This window comes from Triticum urartu, chromosome 2A (assembly GCF_056163025.1).
Source record: "Triticum urartu cultivar PI428250 chromosome 2A, HENAU_Tu73, whole genome shotgun sequence".
Taxonomy (NCBI): domain Eukaryota; kingdom Viridiplantae; phylum Streptophyta; class Magnoliopsida; order Poales; family Poaceae; genus Triticum; species Triticum urartu.
The window spans coordinates 725824490-725849483 of record NC_141874.1 but is presented as its reverse complement, the minus strand read 5'-3'; the positions used below and the strand labels follow the sequence as shown (position 1 = coordinate 725849483).

The 24994-nt window shown below is 47.6% G+C and overlaps 4 protein-coding genes and 1 pseudogene across 4 annotated transcripts; 4 read left to right on the top strand and 1 right to left on the bottom strand.

Moving 5' to 3' along the window:
• Positions 1 to 849: 849 nt before the first annotated feature.
• Positions 850 to 2055, top strand: LOC147987220 (uncharacterized). Its single transcript, XM_087540277.1, has 4 exons — positions 850 to 987; positions 1080 to 1374; positions 1457 to 1671; positions 1774 to 2055. Exons 1-4 carry the CDS (start codon positions 850 to 852, stop codon positions 2053 to 2055), a joined length of 930 nt encoding a protein of 309 aa, XP_087396403.1.
• Positions 2056 to 4069: 2014 nt separating this feature from the next.
• On the top strand, positions 4070 to 5202 carry LOC147987219 (2-oxoglutarate-dependent dioxygenase 19-like). The gene has a single exon (XM_087540276.1). It carries the CDS (start codon positions 4137 to 4139, stop codon positions 5106 to 5108), a length of 972 nt encoding a protein of 323 aa, XP_087396402.1. The 5' UTR covers positions 4070 to 4136; the 3' UTR covers positions 5109 to 5202.
• A 2858-nt stretch (positions 5203 to 8060) lies between these two features.
• On the top strand, positions 8061 to 9194 carry LOC147987218 (uncharacterized; annotated as a pseudogene).
• Positions 9195 to 13212: 4018 nt separating this feature from the next.
• On the top strand, positions 13213 to 14334 carry LOC147987217 (uncharacterized). Its single transcript, XM_087540275.1, has one exon. The coding sequence runs from the start codon at positions 13213 to 13215 to the stop codon at positions 14332 to 14334; it is 1122 nt and encodes a 373-aa protein (XP_087396401.1).
• Positions 14335 to 21612: 7278 nt separating this feature from the next.
• On the bottom strand, positions 21613 to 23264 carry LOC147987216 (uncharacterized). The gene is made up of 6 exons (XM_087540274.1): positions 23196 to 23264; positions 22901 to 23104; positions 22635 to 22808; positions 22191 to 22550; positions 21897 to 22106; positions 21613 to 21807 (listed from the first exon to the last, which is right to left on the bottom strand). The coding sequence occupies exons 2-6, from the start codon at positions 23021 to 23023 to the stop codon at positions 21613 to 21615; spliced, it is 1062 nt and encodes a 353-aa protein (XP_087396400.1). The 5' UTR covers positions 23024 to 23104; positions 23196 to 23264.
• Between the last annotated feature and the right edge of the window lie 1730 nt (positions 23265 to 24994).

Sequence of the window (24994 nt, the reverse complement as noted above, 5' to 3'; positions counted from 1 at the left end):
AGTAGTTTATTTTTAGTTAGTACTAGTTTATTTTATTTATAGTAATTAAGTGCTTATATTAGTAGTAGTTGAACTGGTTGATTTAAGAAAACTAGTTTATTTACTATATATAGAAGTAGTTTATTTTTAGCAAGAAAATTAATAGAACTAGTTTATTTTTTTAGTTAAAGCAATTATTCCCGCATCGACGTGGACGATGCCTATCCCGCATCCTCGTCGTCGAGTCGGCGGAGGACGACACCTGCTTGACCAGATGGGCCATGTCCGGGACTGGGCTCCGCCGGGGTGGTACTGGGAGGCGCTACCTTCCGGGGGGCGTAGCTTGGTGAGGAGCCAGCCCGTCGTTGACCCAATCCTTGTTTGGTGGCGGTCGCGTGGGCTAGTGACGGTGCCGAGGCTTCCGGACACCGCGGAGGTGGTACGTCACCGTGTCAGCGAGGAGGACGAGCACGTCCGTCGCTACATGGTTGCGTTGGAGGGCAGGTTCGAGAATACCTGGCAGGTTCTTCAGGGATCTCACTGGAGCTATGATCCTGTGATGGTTCCTTCCCTTTGGGTGTCCACCGCCCGCGCCGATACCCGTCGGGCGCTACGGTTCTAGCTGTACTGGCGATATGTATGATATATAGTATTCGACGTGTATTAGTGATAATATTCGATGTACGGACACATGGAGATGATGTAGTTTTTCTTATAATTGAAGGAATCCTAATTTGAATACTACTTTATTTTGCGATTTGATTTTTCTTATTGAATGCTCAAATTGGAGAGCACTATGCAAGGCATATGCATATGATTAGTTGAATAATAATGATCTAATTTAGTCTTTGAATTATGAACGTATAGGAAATGTCATCATCGGACGACGGAAGTCTCCTAGGGGAGTGCGACTGGTGCCACGACGATCGAGGTCAGTGCGACAGGCCTCACCTGGATGATGGTCGGCGCTTCAGCATTAAGCTCGAGGAGACCTTCGAAGTTGAAATGGTACGCAACGACGACAAGTGTTTTTTTTCATAATTAAGCATGACTTCAACTATTTCAATGTGTAATTTTCATTTTTTACAATTCGAGTATAGTTTATCCCATGCCATGCAAGACCCTATGTCTTGGAGAGGATGGATTTTGAAGACCATGAAAATTTTGAAACGAAGAAAATTCACCTAAGGACCCATCATGATGTGGATTTTGAAGTAAAGTTGTATAATGCTGAGAGCGTAACCCATTTTGGTTGCAAAAATTGGGAAGCATTTTGCAAATTGTATGGTTTTGATGAGGGTATGCTTGTCACCATGGATCTTGGTGATCCTGAAATCGAGCAAGACAATATGGACATTTGGGTCCTTGTTGATACTCCTCCAGTTCTACCGCTATGTGAGTTTCTCAAACATAGTTAATTATTAACTAATTTATATTGTTCATTTCAAAATAGTTGACAGCTTATTTCCATTGACAGCTTATTTTGAAGTATCAAAGAATGTGCAGAAGATGGTAGATAGAACTTACTACACCGATGGCTCTGAGTTAACTTACAAGAAGAAAACTCATCTGGTTGGATTTTGTAATGATCTTGAGAATTACAATATCTACAATCGAACTCCTCAACATTATGGTCAATACGTGCCACTAGTGCACGTGTTGAACTACGGTAACTACCATGGAGATACCCTGGTAAGATTTTTTTACTATTACGACATCCGTGCATCTTTTTGCATACTTCTAAAACTAGTACATCATTGCTAACTACGAAGTTATTACTATGTTTTTCAACAGAGAATCCCAGAGGATTGTGTGCCTCATTTGATGTATCAGAATAGCGGCAGCCTTCGTGTTTTGAACATATATCCAGGTCATCCTACGAATCTCAACTGTCCATACCGGATTTCTAGAAGAAGTGGAGACATGACAATCAAAGAATGGAAAAAATGTATGGACAGTCGTAAGGAGCTTCTTGGAAGCAAAAGGAAGCGAGGCGCAAGAATTGGAGACAAGATGATCTCCATTCTTCATAATGGAGAGTCAGGGTCTATATTGTTTTATGCTATTTTACCTTAAGTGTGTTTAGGTCCTACCTGATACTGATGATCATGTGTGCTAAGAACAATTATGTAGGGTTGTTGGGTTCGATGACTATGAGGATGATGATCGTATGACTTATTATTAATAACGAGTAGAAGTTGTATGATGATGCTTGATTTTAGTAGGACTTGTTATTATATATGATGATGTATGATGCGAGCATGCATGAGTTATTATATATCTGCGGGTGAAATAAACATAGCAGTAGTGTTGGTAAACCAAGGATGAAGATATAAGAGAGGACACTTCTCTCTATTAGCTAGCTAATAACAACCTAAAAATAGCCCCCTAAACCCCTAAAACAGCCACTCTTTTTAATAAAGAAAAGAAAAACCTCAGCTCCAGCCAGTTGCTGACGCGTGGAAGCCTTTTGGTCCCGGTTGGTGCCACCAACCAGGACCAAAGGCCCCCCTGCCTGGGCTGCCGGCAGCGGCCACGTGGAGCCCCATCTGTCCCGGTTCTGGTTTGAACCGAGACTAAAGGGTGAGGGTATTAGTAACGACCCTTTAGTCCCGGTTCGGGAACCGGGACTAAAGGCCCTTATGAACCGGGACAAAAGGCCGGTTTTCTACTAGTGTATGTTGCTATTTGAAGCATCTGGCCAACAGGCAAGCATTGTTAAAGGCTTGTTGAACACATACTCATCAACGACTGCTCAACTTATCACGTTAAAGGCAAAATGGTGATTGGCGGGGAGCATTCTAGAGGCTCGTCATCAACTGTGGTTCAGCCCAAAGAGCCAGGACTCCGGTGGGCGCTGCCGCCGGCGGGATGGACGGCATTGAGCATTGACGGCTCATTCTGCATGTACAATGAGACGGCAGGTGCCGGTATGGTCTTATGGGATTCTGCAAGAGCGATCATATACTCTTCTTGCAGAGAGCTGCGGTCCTGTACGTCTGCCGCTCGAAGCAGAACTTGAAGCATGCAGGGAGGGGATCCAGCTTGCGCTCCAATGGACAACGTTGCCAATTGTAGTCGAGATGGACAGCCTGGAGGCCACACAACTCGTCCAAGACAGGAGTTTAGACAGATCAGCGAATGCTATGCTGATAGAAGAAATCAAGACTAGTCTTGAATCTCGAAGGGAGTTCTTAATCAAGCACATTAGACGTGAGCAAAATAATGTAAGCCACTACATGGCTAACTTTGGCAGGAGAGAAAGACGTACTGCCGTTTGGCTTAAATCTGGACCTGGAGATGTACTGAACATTTGTAAGGCAGATGTACCTGCTGCTTGATTAATATATAACTCTTTTTCCACCGTAAAAAAAAACTTATTAACCCATATAAGTGTTCCATCCTTTTCTCGGACAAATGCATTGATGAAGTGGCGCATGAGGTCAAGAGTACCTTGGAGGTTATGCAACAAGTATTTGAACCAAAATATCTGGGGCTTCCGGTGCATGAGGGAAGAGCACATAAAGGACAATTTGAAACCCTACAGAAAAGATTGAGGAAGAGACTTGTCGATTGGAGTGAACAATATGTATCCTCTGGTAATAAAGAAATTTTGATTAAAACTGTGGCGCAAGCAATCCCCATATGTGTGATGAGTGTGTTTCGTTTGTTGGCTTCTGTTTGTGATGATTTAACCCGGATGATGAGGCAATATTGGTGGGGAGTGGAGAATGGCAAGCGGAAAATGGCTTGGCTCATTGGGAGAAAATAGTCTTACCCAAGGATATGGGTGTGGCATGGGATTCAGAGACATAAGAGCCTTTAACCAGGCGCTGCTTGCGAAGCAAGCATGGAGGTTGCTTGACAGTCCAGATAGTTTGTGTGCATGGGTTGAACATAACATGAGAGAGATTGCTTTGGTGGATATGCATTGATTCATAGTCTTGCTATACATGGAAGGTATTAACCACCGAATCATATCATATCTGTTTTACATCAATTACATGAGATATTCTACACATAAGCATCTGCTATAAGTACAGACGTTATATTCTAACGACTGCATGTAACCATCCATCCCCTGCTTTACTTCAAGAACGCAAGACACACCACTAGGCTTGGCCGAAGAAGCTACGGACCCATCGAGCACCAGGCACATGGCGGCCAGCAACGGCGGCGCTCTCCCGGTGGTGGACCTGGCGCCGTTCTTCGCCGGGGACGGTGCCCACGACAACAGCGCGCGCGCCCGGGCCATCGAGGCCGTGCGCCAGGCGGGCCAAGCGACCGGGTTCTTCCGCGCGGTGAACCACGGCGTGCCGCGCGAGCTCATGGCACGCGCTTTGGAGCTATCGGCAGCGTTCTTCGCGCTCCCGGACGAGGAGAAGGCCAAGGTGCGGCCCGCCGAGGCCTCCTCCAACGCTCCGCTCCCGGTGGGGTACGCGCGGCAGCCGGCACACTCCGCCGACAAGAACGAGTACCTGCTCCTCTTCAACCCCAAGCTCTTGCTCAACAAGTACCCCGCCGAACCGGCCGGACTCAGGGGTGCGTTGGAGGAGTGCTTCGCCAAGCTCACCGACCTAGGGCTGCTCATGCAGGACATCCTGAACGAGTGCATGGGCCTGCCGCCGGGCTTCCTCGCCGAGTACAACTCCGACCGTGGCTTCGACTTCCTCACGGCGCTGCGCTACTTCCCGGCGACAACCGACGAGAACAACGGCAGCAGCGCGCACGAGGACGCCAACTGCATCACCTTCGTACTACAGGACGACGTCGGGGGCCTGGAGGTGCGCGGCGTCGACGGCCGCTGGGTCCCCGCGGAGCCCGTGGAGGGCAGCATCGTCGTCAATGTGGGCGACGTTCTGCAGGTGCTGAGCAACAAGAAGTTCAAGAGCGCCACGCACAGGGTGGTGAGGAGGCCGGAGGCGCACCGCCACTCCATCGTCTTCTTCCTCAACCTCCACGGCGACAAGTGGGTCGAGCCGCTGCCGGAGTTCGCGGGCGACGTCGGCGAGCCGCCGCGCTACAGGGGGTTCCGATACAACGAGTACATGCAGCTGCGGATGAGGAACAAGACCCACCCGCCGTCCAGGCCCGAGGACGTCGTCCACATCACCTATTACGAGATCTAGCTTCCATGGTCCATGGGTACTCTGTACTGCGCCTTTTATTATGTTCTCAAATTTCAGCTCGTCTGTGGTGTGAATGTTGGATTAATTATGCATCTCTGGGATACCATTAGCAGGAACTGATTACATCTAGATCACCTAAAAAGCATGAACAGAGAAGGTTTAGGAAATCTTTACATGTCATGGCAGTGGACATGATCGCCTGCTCGATGCAGGCGTGATGCAGGGGTGATGTAGTCAAGGTAGCAGTCCTCCTCAACGTCCTGATGCCCTCAGGACGCCACCGGCACTGCCCGGGGACAGCAGAGGCGGCTGGAGTAGGTCTTCCCGTCGCTGCAGCGCTCCCCCCGACCGGATGGGGTGAGAGAATATCGGGAGGGGAGTGAAACCGTACGAAAATTATGATTGCGCAGGCTGCCAACCCTCTCCCGTACCCCCTTTTATGTAGCGCTGGCGATAGGGGACCTAAACCATCAGTTGGTTTGGGCGCCCCCGATCAGGGCGTCTTAGTTGGGATAAAAAGCCCACATACGTTGGTGCGTGGGGCCTTTTTCTTTAACATTATCTTTTTCTTTTTTTCTGTTAGACTAATAGATCTAACTGGCCTGTTAAGCCATCAGATCAAAACCAACAGTGAACAGTAGCCTGAAGTTATTTTTGCCTTCAGTCGAATGTGGTAACCATCGGATTGTAATCCAAAGCTTTAGAGTATCTACAACCGACCCCTAGCTTGTACTCTCTATATATCTTCTGGTGAATGACCGGTCACTTATTTTCCATCTAACTGGACCGGGCAAATTCAACCCAGATGTCCGGCAGACTGACACCTTCAAGACCTAATCTACATGTAGGGTGGATATATAGATGCTTGGACACGTCGGCCACGTCGGACTGACGGCTCGGGCCGTGCCAAATCTCTTGAAGACATCCCCAACCTTGCCTGATCCATCCTTTTTCTCTCCTCCTTTTTGCCCCGTCCGCATAACCGCCATAGTAGCTCCTCCACGGTTGCTCTCGGATGCTTGCTTGTAGTAAGACCGCGACCACATGCTTGAACACTTGCAATTTGCACGCACCACGGTGAAGGTGTTTGGACTAGAGTATCTGAGAGAACCAAGTGTGAAGGACACATACACTTCAGTTGATTGCATGCACCGGCAATGGAAGAATTATCCGAAAGGTTTGCGTGCACACTACAAAGGTCACACCAAAGAGGTTGCCATTATACTTCAAGCAGTGACATCGAAGGATTTGTGGAGTTAGCATGCTTACTTTGCCACACCTGGTTCTAACAATGATATCAATGTACTCAAGCGATGTTCTTTGTTAAAGAGACTTGTGATGGGGAGTCTTCCGCGTACAACTACGCCATCAATGGGCACAACTACAACATCGGGTACTACCATTCCGATGGCATATAATATATCCTCAATGGATAACGTCTGTGAAGACTATATCCGGTCCTCATGGCACGAAACATGGGAAACACACGTGAGGCGAGAATTTTTTTATTTTAATTTGAGATGAAGATGAGGTTTTTTTCTTTAAAATAGGAAAACAGACAAATAACTTCCCCTGAAGCGGCCCGCAATGATAGGCCCCAACCACTAGTGTACCAATAACCAAGGAAGTGTCACTACATGCGCTAAATGCGAGCTCACTAGTTAGAGGGTACCCGTTGCAAATGTTGCTCTTACTCCTCTCGTGGTGGTAACTGACGCACTGCATGTGCGACAGTTGTCACAACCTACGAGTTTTGTGTCTTTTCTGTAGATTTATTTTTCTCAAACATTTTCTTTCTTGAACCATCCATCCAAATCACAAACTGTTTTCATCATTAACAGGTTTGAACAATTTTTCCGTCAAAAACATGAAATTAAAAAACTAGAAAAAAATCAAAAAACAAATGGAAAACTGAAAAAAGGGAAACCAGAGCATAGCTGAGCTTTTCACTTTTCAGGAAGCACAACTATGTTTTTGAGTTTTCAAGAAGTAGAACTGTGTTTTTTTTTCACCTTTTGGAAAGCGCAACCATGTTTCTTTTCTTTCAAGAAGTACAAATGTCCTTCATACAAAAGTACTACTGCTTTTCCACTTTCCGCGAAGTGGAACAATGTTTTTTACCTCGCGAGAAATACAAATGTGCTTCATACGGAAGTACAATTGCGTTTTCCTCTTTTCGGGAAGCACAACTATGAAAGACACATATGTGCTTCATGCCGAAACAAAAACACAACTCTACTTTTCAGCATCCGGCGCATCTGTGCTTTACGATGAAAAAAAGTTAAAAAAAAGTCACAAAAACCTAAGACTCCCGACTCGTAGATAGAGACCGGGGACAAAACTTTGTGGGCCTATGGTAATATGGCCCAGCCGACGCGTGGGTTATCCATTCACCTCATGCACCTACAAAAAAAATTATCTCATCATCTATATCTATACCAATATAAAAAGACCCAAAGGAGCAGATCCAATTGATCTCGACCCTCAAACTAAGTCAATCCAACGACCTAGATTGCTCCAATGGTGAGCGTTCAACGTGTTTAATATGCAATTAATATCATACCAAATATTGCACTAATCATATAATTAACATACAAATAATTTCATACCTAATATCCACATGCAATTAATATATTGCCTAAATATTAACGTGCGTTGCACGTGCGTATTTACTAGTCCCCTTAAAACAATCATCCCATAAAAAAAGTCTCTCTCTTTTTTTTGCGGGGAAAAAAGTGTCTCAAAAAGATAAAAAAATAAAAAACAAGAAGAGAAGAAAGGGCATGACGGCTAGACCTAGATCGCACTCCCCATCCCGATCTCCTCGACGCCGCCGCCGCCGCTCATCCAACAACGCCAGCTTCAATTAGTGCGACGGAATAAGTTCTGTTGCAGGTATTGTGGAAGTATCTTCTGTAACGCCAGGAGAAGATCAAATACTACGATAATCTAATTCGTGTTCTCTGTTTTGTAGGAGTTGGGAGAATTAAAATGAAGGCGCGACAGTTCTTGAACGTGGTGATGCAGAGGTCTGGCAGTGGCAGCTTGTACACGGTAAGCCGCATCAAGGCCGGGGAGCAACTCTTCTACCGGTCCACGGCGGAAGCAAAAAGGCGGCAGCAGCAGCAGCGCAACCCAAGGAGGGGAATACGACGCTGCCATCATCAGCCGTGGCGCCACCATGGACGGAGAACATCTCGCGGATGCCTCCGCCCAGGCTCAGATTGGAAGCATACCGCTTAGACGGCCCAAGGCTCGATTTTTTGCCCTTCTACGGACGAGGCGGCGATGGCAAGATCCTCTCCATGGACTCGGCGGGCAACACCGTCCTCTGCAACGCCGTCCGCGGTTCCATCCAGCCCGTTCCCTGCCTTAACGAACCCAAGGGGGATAGCGCTCCTTGTCTATCATTCGTCCGGACACCTCCCATCAAGCCTTGTACGTCATGGACAGGTTTCCCGCTGCTCGCAATGCTTTCATCTTCGAAGCCCTCATCTACGGCAAGAATAGCTGGGAGTGGCACCGGCTCCCTCGGCCGCCCTACGTCAACAACCAAGCCTATAACCGCACAGCCATCCAGTCCTACATGTTGCTTGGTGATGGCGAGACCATCTGCATATCCTCCGCTGGGCCAAGCTCCATCGGCACCTACTGCTTCGATACGGTTAGCTGCACCTGGGAAAAGGTTGGCCGCTGGACCCTGCCGTTCCATGGACGGGCTGAGCATGTCCCTGAGCTTTGCAACCTCTGGTTCGGCATGGCCGGCAACAGCGCCAACAGCTTGTGCGCGCTGGACCTCTCCAACCTTGGCAGGGCTCCCAAGTTGCTGCATGACTGGCAGGTCCTCGACACGCCTCATGGATGGGTGCAGAAAAGGGGTAGCCTGCTATACCTTGGAGCCGGCAGGTTTTGCATCTTCAAAAAATTTGACACCGGGGAGCAAGACGCTCAGGGTAATCCCAGCAACACAACGGCTGTGCTCACCGGTGTGGAGGTAGTCCACAGAGGCACAGAGGATCATCTCAACTCAAAATGATCAAGCACAAGTCCTTTATCAGCTATGCCGGCATCCAGTGTGTTCTTTAAGTCACCAATTAAGGCCATGTACGGTTAATCCTCTCCCCATGGTAATGGGATGGGATCATGGGAGGACTTGCGGATTTCATTCAACTCAACACCTTTCAATCTCCACAAACCTGAACTAAACAACCCTAATGTTTAGGGGAGAAAATACGTTCGCTGACAACATGCATGCTCCCTTCTATTTTGCGGCAGCCAGACCAATGTGGACGTAACTTACGCTCAATCAAAAGTAGCCCAATCAGAATCGCGGCCGGAATAGGTAGGCAGGGTAGGTCGCATCGGGGAAAAATATCATGTGCATCCAACCATTTGGAAAATTCTTGGAAAAATATATATGTTATAGTAGAAACACGAACATATCGTTCCACAAATTCCATATGCAAATTAGTTACATATAAGTAGTATGAGAAATAAAAATGGCTCAAACCATAAAATTCACATCAAAATTAATACATCGTTGCATAGAGGACCTAGGAAGAAAAAAAATACAACATTGCCCTTCCTTTTTGCATATATGACTCCAAACCATACAGGAGAAACACAATTAAGTCATATCGCATATAGGACTCTAAACCATACAAGAGGATTGCAAGTGATGGGAGGGGATTTAGCGGGGTTTTGACTTGCAGATTTCATTCCACTCAACCCCTTTCAATCTCCACAAACCTGAACCAAACAACTCGATCTAATGTTTAGGGGAGAAAATGCGTTCGCTGAAAACATGATCCCTTCTACTTTGCGGCAGCCAGATCAACATGGATGTACCCTTCGCTGACAACATGATCCCTTCTACTTACGCTGACAATAAAAAATGGCCCAATCGGAAGCGTCGTCGCAATCGGTAGGCAGGGTAGGTCGCATCATCGCCGGACTGGTAGGCACGGTAGGTCGCACCGGGGAAAAGTATCATGTGCACCCAACCATCTGGTGCACCTAATGTTCGGAAATTCTTGGAAAAGTTATGTTATAGTAGCAACATGAAAATATCATTCCACAGAATTTCATATGCAAATTAGTAACATAGTACTATGAGAAATAAAAATGGCCCAAATCAGAAAATGCATATCAAAATTAATGCATCACTGCATAGAGGAACTAGGAAGAACAAAAAAATTACAAGATCGCCCTTCCTTGTTTGCATATATGACTTCAAACTATACAAGAGAAATGCAATTGAGTCATATCGTAGATACAACTCTAAACCATACAAGAGGATTGCAAATGATTACATTGTTTTAAATAGCGCCCTATAGCGTTTAGAGAGGTTCTGCGCTAAGGGACTATGGTCATAACACATGACCAAGCGTTTTAGCTATAGCATTTAGGGAGGTCCACTGCTATGAGGCGTAGCCCACTTGAAACTATGATTTGAGTCATATCACACGTAACCGACGAGGTCATTGTCTTCGACACAAACCTTACCAGCAATGGGCAAGGGGATAAGGGCCTCGCATGGAGGTTGAAGATGGCACATTCATAAGCATTTCCTTTGTTGATATGCAAAAAAAAATTACGAGAAAACTTCTGATGTACTCATCTTCAATCATGACAGTACAACGAATACCAGAAAAATAATAAAAATTACATCTATATCCGTAGATTACCTAGTGACGACTACAAGCATTGAAGCGAGCCGAAGCCACGCCGCCGTCATCACCCCTCCCTCGCCGGAGGCGGGCAACACTTCTTGTAGTAGATAGTCGGAAAGTTGTTGTGCTAAGGCCCCATATGACCAACACACTAGAATAGAAACCACCGCTATTGAAGACTAGCGTAGATCAGAAGGTCAACCCAAAGACACGCAAATGTAGACGAACTACGACCAGATCCAAGAAAATCTACCAAGGACAAATCCGCCGGAGACACACCTCCACACACTCACTGACGATGATAGAAGCACCACCGGGACGGGGGCTAGGCGGGAGAACCTGATTCCATCTTCAGGGAGCCGCCACCGTCTTGTCTTCCTGAGCAGGACACAAACCCTAACAAAACTCAAAGGAACATATAAAAAACGAAGCCCTCCCGCCGGCAAGGGCCGGGATCCACTATGCCACACCATGGCCCTAAGGCCACCGAAGACGATGCGGACCGGCAGCGCCGCCGACATGAGGCAGAGAAACCCTAGTCTTTTTGAGGGGAGGAGGCAACTGCCGTACGTAAATTGTGTAACGAACTGCAAAAAGAATTGGACAAACTTGTTGATATGCAATTTCTCCAACTATACTCTTGCAATCCTATGCCCAAAATCTCTCCCAGGATCATGTCATGTGGTTAGAGGCCAAAAATTTTATTACAATTTATTTTGGCCAAAAAGCAAATAAACCTTTTTATTTTCCAAAAAACCTAAGAATGTGGTTTGACTAAAAATATTTATTTTTTCAAAACATTTATTCATTAAAAATAATTTCCGGAGTCTATTATATATAAGATCACTAGCCCCTTCAAGATTATAATTTCGAAATACAATTTGTTTTGTAGAAATGGTTAAATATTTATTTTTCACAAATCTCAGTAATTTACCCAAGAAATATTTCATCATTTTGAACATCCCACATGAGTTTCACTACATGGCCATGTTCAAAATAATGATCAAACATCAATCACACACTCGCTCCTAGTTTGACCTATAAAAAATCTTTGAAAAAAATCTCAAAACAGCACATGATTATGTTCCCTATCTACTATCTAGTTGGCAACCTTTCTTACCCAGCAGAAATTTGGAGCGAAACTTCAGATTTACTCCTCTGTTCAAACAATGGAATTGGATGCTCTACTCAAAATATTGCCTGCACCCACTGTTCTACCCTCTCCTTGCCCCTAGTCCTTGCACGTGCCACTAGTACGGAATCGGGCTTTGCAGCGCCGTAGGTGGTTTCTCCTTTCTAACCGCCTCTATTGCTCAGAACATCGCAGGTAGTTTCTTATTACTAACTGCCTCGAATGCTCAGAGCACCGCAATCAATTTCTTCAATTAGGTAACAAGCCCTCCTATTGAAATTCATAGAAACAACAAACTTATGCATATACACTGAAACGGATATAAAACAACATCACCATTCTATATTTTAACATCACGCGCAGAAAACAGAGTTAATTAAACATGAGAACTCATCCGACATGTTTTATACAACACAGACATCCTAGGCCTCCAGGCTCCAGCCTAACACATGAAGCAACACTAGCTCCAGCAGTAGACTAAAGGCAAGACCACTGTGGAGGGCCGGCAATGTCGAGATAGAGGAAGGAGAGTCATCCGTGCAGCAGATTCCTTTCCAATTATCTGTCGCACCGCTCGGTTCTGTTATAAACTCAGTAGCAAGCTCTCCGATTTTAAGGCCATCAAATTGCATAATTTGTCAGTGCTTTGTAATCGTTAGTGCCGTTTAAATGGTTAGTGCAACTACAATTGTCCCACTATTCTGAATCTTTATGCTTAGTGCTAAAGAGCTTCTACGCTAAATGTTTCTGAATTTTAATGACAAGTGATGTTGAATTATTCAGTTTTGCTTCTTTAATACTATGTTCCTGCATAATAGGTTCAGTTATTCTTTTTCTTATTTATTTTTGAGAATCTAAATATGAAGAGTGCTTAGTGCATAGCTTTTATTTATTTTTAATGATAGTGCATAGCTATAGTTGCCCGTGCTTAAAACTGCAGGTGCAGACGTCTCTGCTGAAAACTGACTACGGTGTGGGCTGTCTTCCCTTTGGGCCGATCCCCTCTGTTAGATCTTGAATGGACGTCAGATAAAGGGGGGCAAGTTGCAGCGTGTCACCTGATCTCTGTTCCATCCGATCCCAGCCGCCGCCGCCGTCGTCCCCGCTGCGACCGCCACCTTCGATTCGGTGGACTTGGTGGGGAAGACACTTGGACATCTCTGCCGCAGGTATTAATTTCTCCTTATTTCTTTCTCTTGCCCTTGTCGATCTTATTTGTTTTCGTGGAAGTGTTTGGTCTCTGGGGCATCATTCATCATCTAATTCCTGATCTCTCTTTGTTGGTAAGGAGTGGTGAGCGATGAAGGCGCGGCAGTTGATGAACGTTGTGATGCAGAGGTATCGCGGTGGGAGCTTGTATACGGTGAGTCGCATCAATCCCGAGGAACAACTCTTCTACCCATCCACGGCCGAAGCACGGGCAGCAGCAAAATCCAAGGTCAATCTCACGGACTGCCCATCAGGCGTGGTGCCACCATGGATGGAGACCATCTCGCGGATTCCTCCGCCCAGGCTCAGACTCGAACGATCCATCTCAGACGAGGAAAGGATGGATTTCCTGCCCTTCCACGAACAAGGCAGCGGCGGCGCTAGCAAGATCCTCTGCGTGGACGCCGAGGGGCGCACAGTCCTATGCGACATGGACGCCGGCTCCCTCCAGCTGATTCCATGCCTCAACAGTCCCAAGGGGAGCAGGCCCATCGGCTTCTCCGCTACTGATGCCGAAGCCGACGACCCCGAGCGTGCCCATGTCTTCTACGTCATGGGAAGGTACCCTATCAGCTGCAATCCCTGCAACTTCGAGGCACTCATGTACAGCGACCCTTCCAATGGCGGGAGGTTGAAAGGGTGGCATTGGCACCCGCTGCCGCCACCACCTGCCTATGTTGACGAGTGCCCTGTCGTTTGCCGTGCGCTGCTTGACATTGAAGGTGACTCCATCCTTGTCATCTCCTCTGGACAAAAAAGCGTCGCCACCTACTGCTTCAACACGGCCAGTCACAGGTGGTTTAAGGCCGGCCCCTGGAAACTGCCATTCTATACTCGTGCCGTGCATGTACCAGAGCTCGACAAACTCTTGTTTGGCATTGACACCGATAAACACCACTTTTGTGCAATGGATATATCCTCCCGTCTTCTCTCGGAAAGGGGTCCACCTTTGGTGTACACTTGGCCACACCTTGATCTGCCCGAGGACTGGGCGATGCTAGATTGCAGCTTCGTCTACTTGGGAGCTGGGAGGTTTTGCATCACCAAAGTCTTTGAGTTTGGTTTCGATGAATGCACTGGCGACACGATTGACATGGGTGTTGTGATGTCTGGTGTGGAGGTAGTGCGTCACAAGAAGTCTGGACTTGTTATGGTCAACCATAGGTCCAAATTCTACAATTGCATCTGGGATGACATCCAGCGTGTCTTGTAAGGGTATAACTCCACTAGTGAAAGTGAAAGGGAAGCAAATAAAACAGTATTTCCTAGAGGATTGGAACTCTGTGTCGTCCCCTTTCCATTCCATTTGTATTTAGTAGTTAATTACAACTTCGGGTATGTTAGTTTTTGGGTACTACAGTAGTTCACAGCAACATGGATGTAACTTGTGCTCATTTCGTGTGGGACTTGGGGGGTGAAAAACACTAAATCGACAACGCGACCCCCGAATACGCGCGCATAAGCTCCGTCGCCGCTCGTAGTGGATCTGGCCATACTCCGCCGCAACCATATGTGGTTCCGGTTGTACTTCGTCGCCTCCGCGCTATGGCCGTCCACCGCTGCCCCTAGAGGGCGAATGCCCCGACCCCAGCCGGCCCAAGCTCCGCCCTCTATGGACCACCAGCGCGAACCCGCAACTACCCCCGACACTTGCCGCCCTTCTCATTTTGCCGCCCAATGCCTGCTCCGCCGACCACTGCACTCTCCTCTGGCAACCCCTGGTTTGCTCCATGTAGATATATATTGTCCCTCCCTTTTTCTTTGTGTTTTAATGTGAAATTAGGTTACTATCATTTATTATAGTCATGTATTAAAGTTGATTTTGATCATGATATGGTATTAAGATGATATGTGTGGTGCTTGATATCTGATGTCGAACCGGCCATCGAGCCCTCGTACTACATGTTGTGTGTATGATTTTTTGGCCCGCGAGCTGAGGCAGCAATTTGTTGCTTACGATGAATTTCACGCAATGTCTGGGAATATACATGAGTGCCAACATTGTGGCGAAAAGTAGATTCATTTTCCTTTGACTAAATTTTTTGCACTCAATGCATCCAATTAGCAAAGGTCATGTCAATTTTTATTGAACTTTTACAGATATTTTATCTAATTCGTTAAATTTCATAAATATTTTTAAGTAAATTCTATGGATTGTATACAAAATTTTATACAATTTGTTGCTCGTGATGAATTTCCTGAAATCTATGCCTTTTCAGGAATATACATGAGTAGAGACTTTTTTTGACACGTTCATTTTCGCTTCGTCAAATTTCCGCCATGCAATATGTTCTATTTTTAGCAAAGTTCATGCCAAAACATTTATTAAATGTTATAGATATTATGAAGTAATTCATTTGATTCATAGATATTTCAAAGCATTTTATGGATTCCACATATTGGAATTGACCGCGTGGAGGGGGGGGGGGGGGGGGGTGCCGGCTCATGATAGGTGGTTTTGTATCCTATAGGAGGGGTTCATGGGGGCGGGGTGATATTGCGATTTACTCATTCTTTATTTTTTATCTATCTATCAGTTCCTACAATATAGTGCAATTTAATATTGTAACTAGCAGGACAAGAAGGTAGGCAACCTTCTTGAAGTGTTAGGGGCAAGTTTGAATTGTGTTTTGTGTACGCGTACACATGACTTTGTTCGAATAACTCATTTCAATAAACCCTGGTTCTCGACTAAGGGACATAGTTATATAGCTAGGTTACTTCACCCTTATACTTGGGGCTATCCAATCACTATTACGAGAGAGCAAGCAGTGGGCTATAGGTTGTGCACCAGGTGGTTCTGGCCCAACAACAAGTTTTATTCGCAAATGTTTATTAATTAGACCGGCTACTACGCCTCGCATAATTAAAGGTTTGGGAAGCAGCCGGACTCCATTTTGGATGAAATTTGATATGCAGCCTCATCAGACAATTCTAGGACCATACAAATCATCCCAACTATATGGGATACCGTTTCCCATATGCTTAGAAAATATCTCCATTCATTCAATAAACGGAGTTACGGAGCGGTTGCACAATAACATTCTCCTGAGTCATGAAGTCCTTCATGTACAGAGAGAGAGGATAGAGAGAGAGAGAGAGAGAGAGAGAGAGAGAGAGAGAGAGAGAGAGAGAGAGAGAGATTGACCACCAACAGCGGAACACACATGTAGCAGCATTTGTTACCCTCGCGTGCAGTTGCACTGATCCGGCTACCCTGGAGCAAGTTTCTTCAATTCAATAAGATTTACTCTTGGGAGGCTGGAGGGTTGAACTACAAGGCACATAATCTTGTAAAGAATGTGCTCTCTCGGAAATCCGTTGGTGCTCTTAGGAGCGCACAACGTGTGTGCGCTCCTGCACGCGAAAATATTTTTTGAAATGTCTAAAGAATTCCAACAAATATTTTATCTGTTCTTTGTCACATCCAAATGCTATATACAAATTTGTAGGCAAAAAGATTAAACATTTTGGCCTATGCAAAAAAGAAAGGAAGAAAACACCAAATTTTACCTCAAAATGTCACCCTAAATTTGTTTTTTCACCGGCGAAACATTGTTGCTCTGTTTCGCTTGAAAATTTTCAAGGATGCTTGCGACAATAACGCGAACATCTGCACAAAAATTCAGAATTTTTTAAAATATTTACTATATTTTTGAATTTACTATTCATGCGGTTGTGCGCACTCTCGGGAGCCAAAACGCCATTCTCTCTCTCCCTTGATCTGGTCGTTATTTTTTTGCAGACAATTCAAAGAGCTTTATTCAAACAAACGCGTTTCTAGGACAATCAGCAAGTAAGCTGGTCACTAGGAAGCTAGGAGTATCATCCAGCCAACTATCAGTCACACTTAGTGCACAAGCACGCTTTGCACATAGGTGTGCTGGAATATTTGCTGACCAATTTACATGTTGAACATCAAATAAAGTAAAGTCACTAACTAGCTCTCCAATTTCAAGTAACAGCGGAGCCACAATTGAACGTGAATTGTGGCGAGTATTCCAGAGTCGTACCTGAGAGAGTCATGGATTGGGGGGTATCCGGACAGCCGGACTATATCATTTGGCCGGACTGTTGGACTATGAAGATACAAAATTGAAGATTTCGTCCCGTGTCCGGATGGGACTCTCCTTGGCGTGGAAGGCAAGCTTGGCAATACGGATATGTAGATCTCCTTCCTTGTAACCGACTCTGTGTAACCCTAGCCCCCTCCTGTGTCTATATAAACTGGAGGGTTTAGTCCGTAGGACCAAGAACAACAATCATACCATAGGCTAGCTTCTAGGGTTTAGCCTCTCCGATCTCGTGGTAGATCAACTCTTGTAAAACTCATATCATCAAGATCAATCAAGCAGGAGTAGGGTTTTACCTCCATCGAGAGGGCCTGAACCTGGGTAAAAACATCGTGTCCCTTGTCTCCTGTTACCATCCGCCTAGACGCACAGTTTGGGACCCCCTACCCGAGATCCGCCGGTTTTGACACCGACATTGGTGCTTTCATTGAGAGTTCCTCTGTGTCGTCATCGTTAGGTATGATGGCTCCTTCGATCATCGATAGCGATGTAGTCCAGGGTGAGACTTTTCTCCCCGGACAGATCTTTGTATTCGGCGGCTTCGCAATGTGGGCCAACTCGCTTGGCCATCTGGAGCAGATTGAGAGTTACGCCCCTGGCCACCAGGTCAGGTTTGGAAGTTTAAATTACACGGCCGACATCCGCGGAGACTTGATCTTCGTCGGATTCGAGCCCTTGCCGAGTGCGCCGCACGGTCACGGTGGGCATGATTTAGCTCTACCATCGGAAATGTTCGGAAGACCGCATCGGCGACCGCTCCGACCCTCAATTCGGAGCCAATTGCGCCATCCATGGACAGGTGGATAGACCCCGCCATGGAGGCCACATTCTTAGCGGCGATCGAGCCGAGTATCGACCTTACCCTTCACGAGAGCCGTGTTGACAAACTGCCGGATCCTTCCCCGGCCACGGACTCCGAACCGCCTATGCCCGTGCTTACCGAATCCATCTCGGCGCCGATCATGGAGTTTACCTCCGCGGATATCTTTCAGTACTCGCCCTTCGGCGACATACTGAACTCATTAAGCTCTCTCTCCTTGTCAAGAGAGTCCTGGCCGAACTATGTCCGGCAGGATTGGGATGCGGATGACGAAGAAAATCGCCGCCCACCCACCACCCACTTAGTAGCCACTGTCGACGAATTGACCGACATGCTCAACTTCGACTCCGAAGACATCGACGGTATGGACGACGATGTAGGAGACGAACATGAGCCACTGCCCATAGGGCACTGGACGCCCACTTCATCATATAATGTATACATGGTGGACACACCCAAAGAAAACGACGACGAGGCACAGAAGGACGCAGCGAATGATCGTTCCCTCGAGAAGCAGTCAAGGCGGCGGCGTAAGCGCCGCTCCAAATCCCGCCTCGGCAGAAACAATGATCATATAGACCCAGCGATAGAGCAGGGTGAGCCAGCGGACGATGAACACGGCATTAAACCACCGTCCGACCACGGCAACACGGAGAATCAAACCGAACAACCCGTCTCCGGCGAAGATAACAGTCCGGATGATATCACACCGGACAAACACCTGGAGCAATATAATCTCCATCAAAGGCTTGTCGCCACTGCGTGGAGTCTAAAAAAGCAGAAGCGATCAAGGAGTAGATCCTCCATATCCACATCCACATGGGTCTGGATTAAGGACTACATCCTCCATATCCACATGGCTCGAGGAGACGATCTCCATGCCATCAAATACTTACCCCTCAAGCTCAAAGGGCCAGCCCGGCACTTGCTTAAAAGCCTCCCCGAAAACACCATTGGAAGTTGGGAAGAGCTCGAGGACGCTTTTCGGGCAAATTTTCAAGGGACGTATGTCCGACCACCGGATGCAGACGATTTAAGTCATATAACTCAACAGCCCGGAGAGTCAGCCCGAAAGCTTTGGAACAGGTTTCTTACTAAAAAGAACCAAATAGTCGACCGTCCGGACGCCGAAGCCTTAGCAGCTTTCAAACACAGCGTTCAAGACGAATGGCTCTCCAGACACCTCGTCCAAGAAAAACCGAGAACAATGGCTGCATTAACAAGCCTCATGACCCGCTTTTGCGCGAGCGAGGACAGCTGGTTAGCCCAATGTAGCACTAGCAACCCAAGTACATCCGAAGTTAGGGACGGAAACGGGAAGCCACGACGCAGCAAAAACAAGCGCCGGAATAAAGAAGACAGCCCGAAGAGCACGGCGGTAAACGCCGGATTCAGAAGCTCTCGGCCAAGTCAGCAAAAGCCGCCCCCCAAAGGCAACAGGGACGAACTGTCCAGCCTAAACAAGATTCTGGACAAAATATGTCAAATCCACAGCACCCCCCGATAAACCTGCAAATCATACCCATAGAGAATGTTGGGTCTTCAAGCAGTCCGGCAAACTCAACGCTGAACACAAGGGGCTGGATACACCAAGTGAAGACGAGGACGAGCCTCGCAAACAAAGCACTGGGGAACAGAAGAAATTCCCACCAGAAGTCAAGACAGTAAACGTGTTACACGTGACGAAGGGGAGAAACAAAGCGTCGCTCCTAGACAACATACATCTCATCAAAATATCGAACGAATACCAAATTCACATGACTACTAATAGCAAGACTTCTCCCGTGTCCTGGGGAACAAACGTAACTACTCACAAAGCTATTCATGATCATAATCAGAGGGGTAATAATATGCATAAAGGATCTGAACATATGATCTTCCACCAAATAAACCAACTAGCATCAACTACAAGGAGTAATCAACACTACTAGCAACCTACTAGTACCAATCCCAGACTTGGAGACAAGAATTGGATACAAGAGATGAACTAGGGTTTTGAGATGAGATGGTGCTGGTGAAGATGTTGATGGAGATTGCCCTCTCCCGATGAGAGGAGCGTTGGTGATGACGATGGTGATGATTTCCCCCTCCCGGAGGGAAGTGTCCCCGGCAGAACAGCTCTGCCGGAGCCCTAGATTGGTTCCGCCTCGTGGCAGCGGAGTTTCGTCCCGAAAGGTTGCTTATGATTTTTTTCCTCATTTAAAGACCTCATATAGCAGAAGATGGGCATCGGAGAGCCAACAGGGGGCCCATGAGGTAGGGGCACGCCCCCCACCCTCGTGGACAGGGTGTGGGCCCCCTGGTCTTCATCTTTGGCAAGGATTTTTTATTATTTTTAACTAGATGTTTCATGGAGTTTTAGGACTTTTGGAGTTGTGCAGAATAGGTCTCTAATATTTGCTCCTTTTCCAGTCTAGAATTCCAGCTGCCGGCATTCTCCCTCCTTATGTAAACCTTTTAAAATAAGAGAGAATAGCCATAAGTATTGTGACATAACGTGTAATAACATCCCATAATGCAATGAATATCAATATAAAAGCATGATGCAAAATGGACGTATCACGCGCCACTACAGTTACCTGCAAAATCGATGGCACCATCGATGTTGATCTTGATGATGATTACATCCGGCGGCCTCCAACCATGCCATGGTAGTACAGCCGCCACACTTCTTGGCAGTTTGAGCACATCAAGAGCTTCTTTCACTACCAGAATCGCCCCCTATGGCGACAGCCAGGGCCATCGGCATAGCACTGAATCCCGTCGGGACAGACCTATGCCGACGGCCCCCGTCGGCATAGGGCCGTCGGCAACATATACGTCGGCATAGCCCGGGAGGCCGTCGGCATAGAAAAGCCATCAGCATAGTAGCTTTCCTGACGGGGCCGTACATCTATGCCGATGGCCCTGCCTGTTGGCAGCGTTCACGCCTAACGGCGGCCGCCGTCAAGTTTGCCCAATGCCTGGTCGCCACGTGGCACACCGATGTCGACGTCCTAGCCGTCGGCTTAGTTTCGAACTACGCCGACGACCTAGCTGTTGGCTTAGGTGTGCCACGTGGCGACCAGACGCTGCTCGTGAGATAGGGGTACACCGACGGCCTAGCTGTCGACTTAGGTGTGCCACGTGGCGACCAGACGCTGCTCCAGAGCTCCCAGTAGCTAACACGTGGCATCTATGTCGACGGCCTAGCCGTCGGCTTTGTTTAAAAACTGTGCCGACGGCCGCTTAGTTTAAAAACGGTGCCGACGGCTAGGCCGTCGGCATAGACGCCACGTGTCAGCTACTTGGAGCTCACGCTAGCCATATGCCGATGGCCTAGCCGTCGGCATAGTTTGCATTTGATTTTTTTTCTTTTTTCTGTTTGTTTTCAGATCAATTCAATTCAAATATACAACACATATCAGCAGATATATATGATGGAAATATACATACAGAACACAACAGGATATCATCCGGCACCATCACAACAATATATGCATAAGCATCATCACAATCAACATAAACATAAGCATAAGCATATAGAGAAGCACACAAGTCATCTAAAGGATCATCACCACACACAAGTCATCTCAAGGATCATCACCACACACAAGGCTTAAGCGCCAGGACGTCGAGCACCGCGGAGGTCGTCACCGCCAAGACCGCCGAAGCCCAGGTCGTCACTGCTAGCGGCAGCGCTACCGCCAAGACCGCCTCCACCTCTGCCTCCGCCTCCGTGGATCGGAGTGGTCGGGCTCCATGTCTCGGGAGTGCTGCGAAGACCACCGCCAACGGTAGATCCACCTGTTCCCTGGATGTTAAAAAGACATATTAACGGGTTATATGACTATGTTGAAAGGCATGACATGCTTTGGGTGAATAGATTGGGGATGAACTAACCGGCGAGGGGCCAACGTTCTGTGCCACAAACTCCTCAAATGTCAGCAGCACTGGTTGTGCTGGAGGACATTGTGCTGGCTGCAACTGAGGACACCTGTCGGCCGCCATTTCTTGAAAAGCCTGCTGCATCAGGCGATCCCTCTGCACTTGGTGTTCATAAAGCCTCTCATGCGACGCCATGGTCTCCTGGCGTGTGTACTCCAGGTAGGCCTATGGTATGACATGATGGAACTCATTAAACTACTAAATGCGGAAAATAAAGTGAGCAATGAAGATAAGAGGGAAAATACTTACAGATTGTTGCTCCTGAAAGAGGGACTGTGCACTGGTCACTGGTTGGCTCGTGCGCTGGCTCAAGCTCGGGTCGATCCGACGGAGCTGTGTGTAGGAGATAGTCGGAGTGATCACAGGATCGAGAACCGCCTCCCGACCGTGCTCCTTGGGCCCCATGCTCACCACCGCCCTCTCGTCCAGATCCGCCGCAATGGGGTCAGGTGTGTCAGGATGTAACTTCAGATACGCTGCGGAGTAGGCCTTCTTCCTCCCCACGGTCTTCTTGCCGTAGTACTTGGGCTCGCCAGGCTTGGGGTCCTTCTGCGTATGGGCGATCTCCCATGCCTGCATGTGTGAGAGCGGCCGCTTCAGTTTCTCCTCCTGCACCACCAAACAGAGGTTAGTTATACATAAGAAAGTGATGGTAAATAGAAGAAGAAGAATGTTTAATGGGGTTAGCCATACATTAACTGCCTTGTGGAGATAGTGGTTTCGGTTTCCCTGAGCATGTACTCCCTCCTTCCCTTGGTTAGCCTTGTTTTTTATTCTCATAGCCGCCCAAGCTCCAGCCTCATCACACCAAAGATCCACCAATGCCGCCCAGGACTCGTCTTTTCCATAACACCAATTTGGACACACCTACATAATAAAAGCATAATGGCATGTCAACACGAAACGGTGAAATGTACCACAAGGTAATGAAAGCATAATGAAAAATCTTTTATACTTACCGCCAAGAACTCGTCCCTCTCCAAGGTAATGCCCATCCTCCGCGCTTCTTCCTTGGTCATCTTCACACCAAGAATGTCGTGGTAGTATGTCGAGATGGCCACATAGCGCACCTCGTACTGCATCTGGCAGGCCTTCTTCTTGCATTGGCGCAGGATGATCTGGTCCGCTCTGGCCCTGTGCTCCGGAAGAACTCGATAGAATTTCTACAATCATGCATGAAACAAGAATGGAAGAAGCCATGAGTTAAATCATTCATGAAACTAGATTGGACTTGTGCTTCTGAAGAAAACTCACCCAGAAAGTAGTGATCACGTCCTTGGCATGGGTCTCATGGTACGCGTGGAGGGCCGCTTCCCAGTGGTCCCAGCTCGTGGCCAAAACCTGACGGTCCGGCTGCCTGACTGGATCCGGACAGTACAACCCCGGCCAGTATAACTTCAGCAAGACGGTGATGAGGCTGTTGGGAATACGGACCCCTTTAGAATATATCCAGTTGCTGCAAAAGAATGAACTATTAGCATGTGACAAGCAAAATAAATAACAACCGGAATAAGCATGTGACAAGCAAAATAATGAAATTATTATAAAGTGGCACTTACTCTTTCGCCGTGGGCTCAATGAGCCACTTCTCCTCCTCAGTAGCAGGAACCTGCTTTGGTAGCTTTGCGTTACCATGCAGCCACCCCTTGTTGTCAACCCCCTTCCCGTCACCACCATCATCCCCGCCACCACCCTCCTCCTCGCCTGCCTCCCCCTCCCCAACCTCCTCCTCGTCCTCCTCCTCCTCGCCTGCCTCCTCCTCCACCTCCTCCTTGGTCCCATCCCAAACCTCCTCCTCCTCCTCGTCGTCGTCCTCCTCGCCAGAGGGTACCTCACTAGAGGAGGGTACCTCACTAGAGGAGGGCCTCGAAGACAACACCCCTAAGTCGGTGAGGGTGCGCTCTTTCTGGCCGCGACCCCCTATAGTGGCTCTCCCCCCACCACCTCGCCCTCTAGAGGCTCTCCCCCCGCCCCCTCCTCCTCTAGGGGAACCTCTCCCTCGACCTCCCTGTGAGGAGTCATCGTCAAGTAGCCGAGGGGGAGGATTACGTGCTCGACCACTCCGACTAGGCAGGCCGACGACCTTGCGTAGGAAACCCATGCCGTCGGCCTTCCCCTTGCCCATGTTTCACCCTCAACTATAGAGGAAGTAGTCGAACAGCAGAGGGATGCTCAGGGGGACCAACGCGTCGTACAACGGTCACTCCAATGAAATGCGACACCACAAAGCCTGCAAAATCCATCGCGACAAAAAATTTAGAACATCACAATCATCATCATCATCTCAAAAATCATCGAAGCATAAAAAAACATCATCATATATCATCCACATCATCATCTAACATCATCTATCATCGGTCATCATCATCATCTCAAAATCATCGAAGCATAAAAAATCATCATTATCTCTCCTCATCTAACAATCATCATCATCTAAGAAAAATCCATATGAACAAGTTATGAACATCACCATTTTTCTCAAATAAGTATTCTTTAGCAAGACCATTAAGTGTTAATAAATATTTCATCATTGATTTGTAGCAACACCATCATGATGAAAATACCACCGTGCAAAAAGTATATAATCACACATCACATAAAAACATTCACACTTCAACTTAAAAAAAACTCATATTGCTAATAACATCCATTGATCAATATTTTGCAAACTAACTACATCTAACAAATATGACATGCATTCCATCATATATGCATTCATCCACCTAAAAATAGTACCAAAACACTAAAAAATAAGAAGAAAAAACTCACGTAGAGGGTCGGCTGGTCGGGTCGGAGGAGAGGGGCGGCGGCGGTTGGGGGGCGATGATGAGCTACAGCACAGGGAGGGCCGATTGCTCCAACCGGCCGGGAAGGGGGCGCCGGACCCGCGGCCGGAATCAAGCCCTTGCGGGCCGGTGCGGGCGCGGACGGCTGCAACACAGGGCGGGTGCGGACGGGGCGGCGTGGGGCGGGGAGGCCCAGGGCGGGGAGGATGTCGGGGCGGGTGCGGACGGGGTGGCGCGGGGCGAGGAGGACGTCGGGGTGGCACGGGG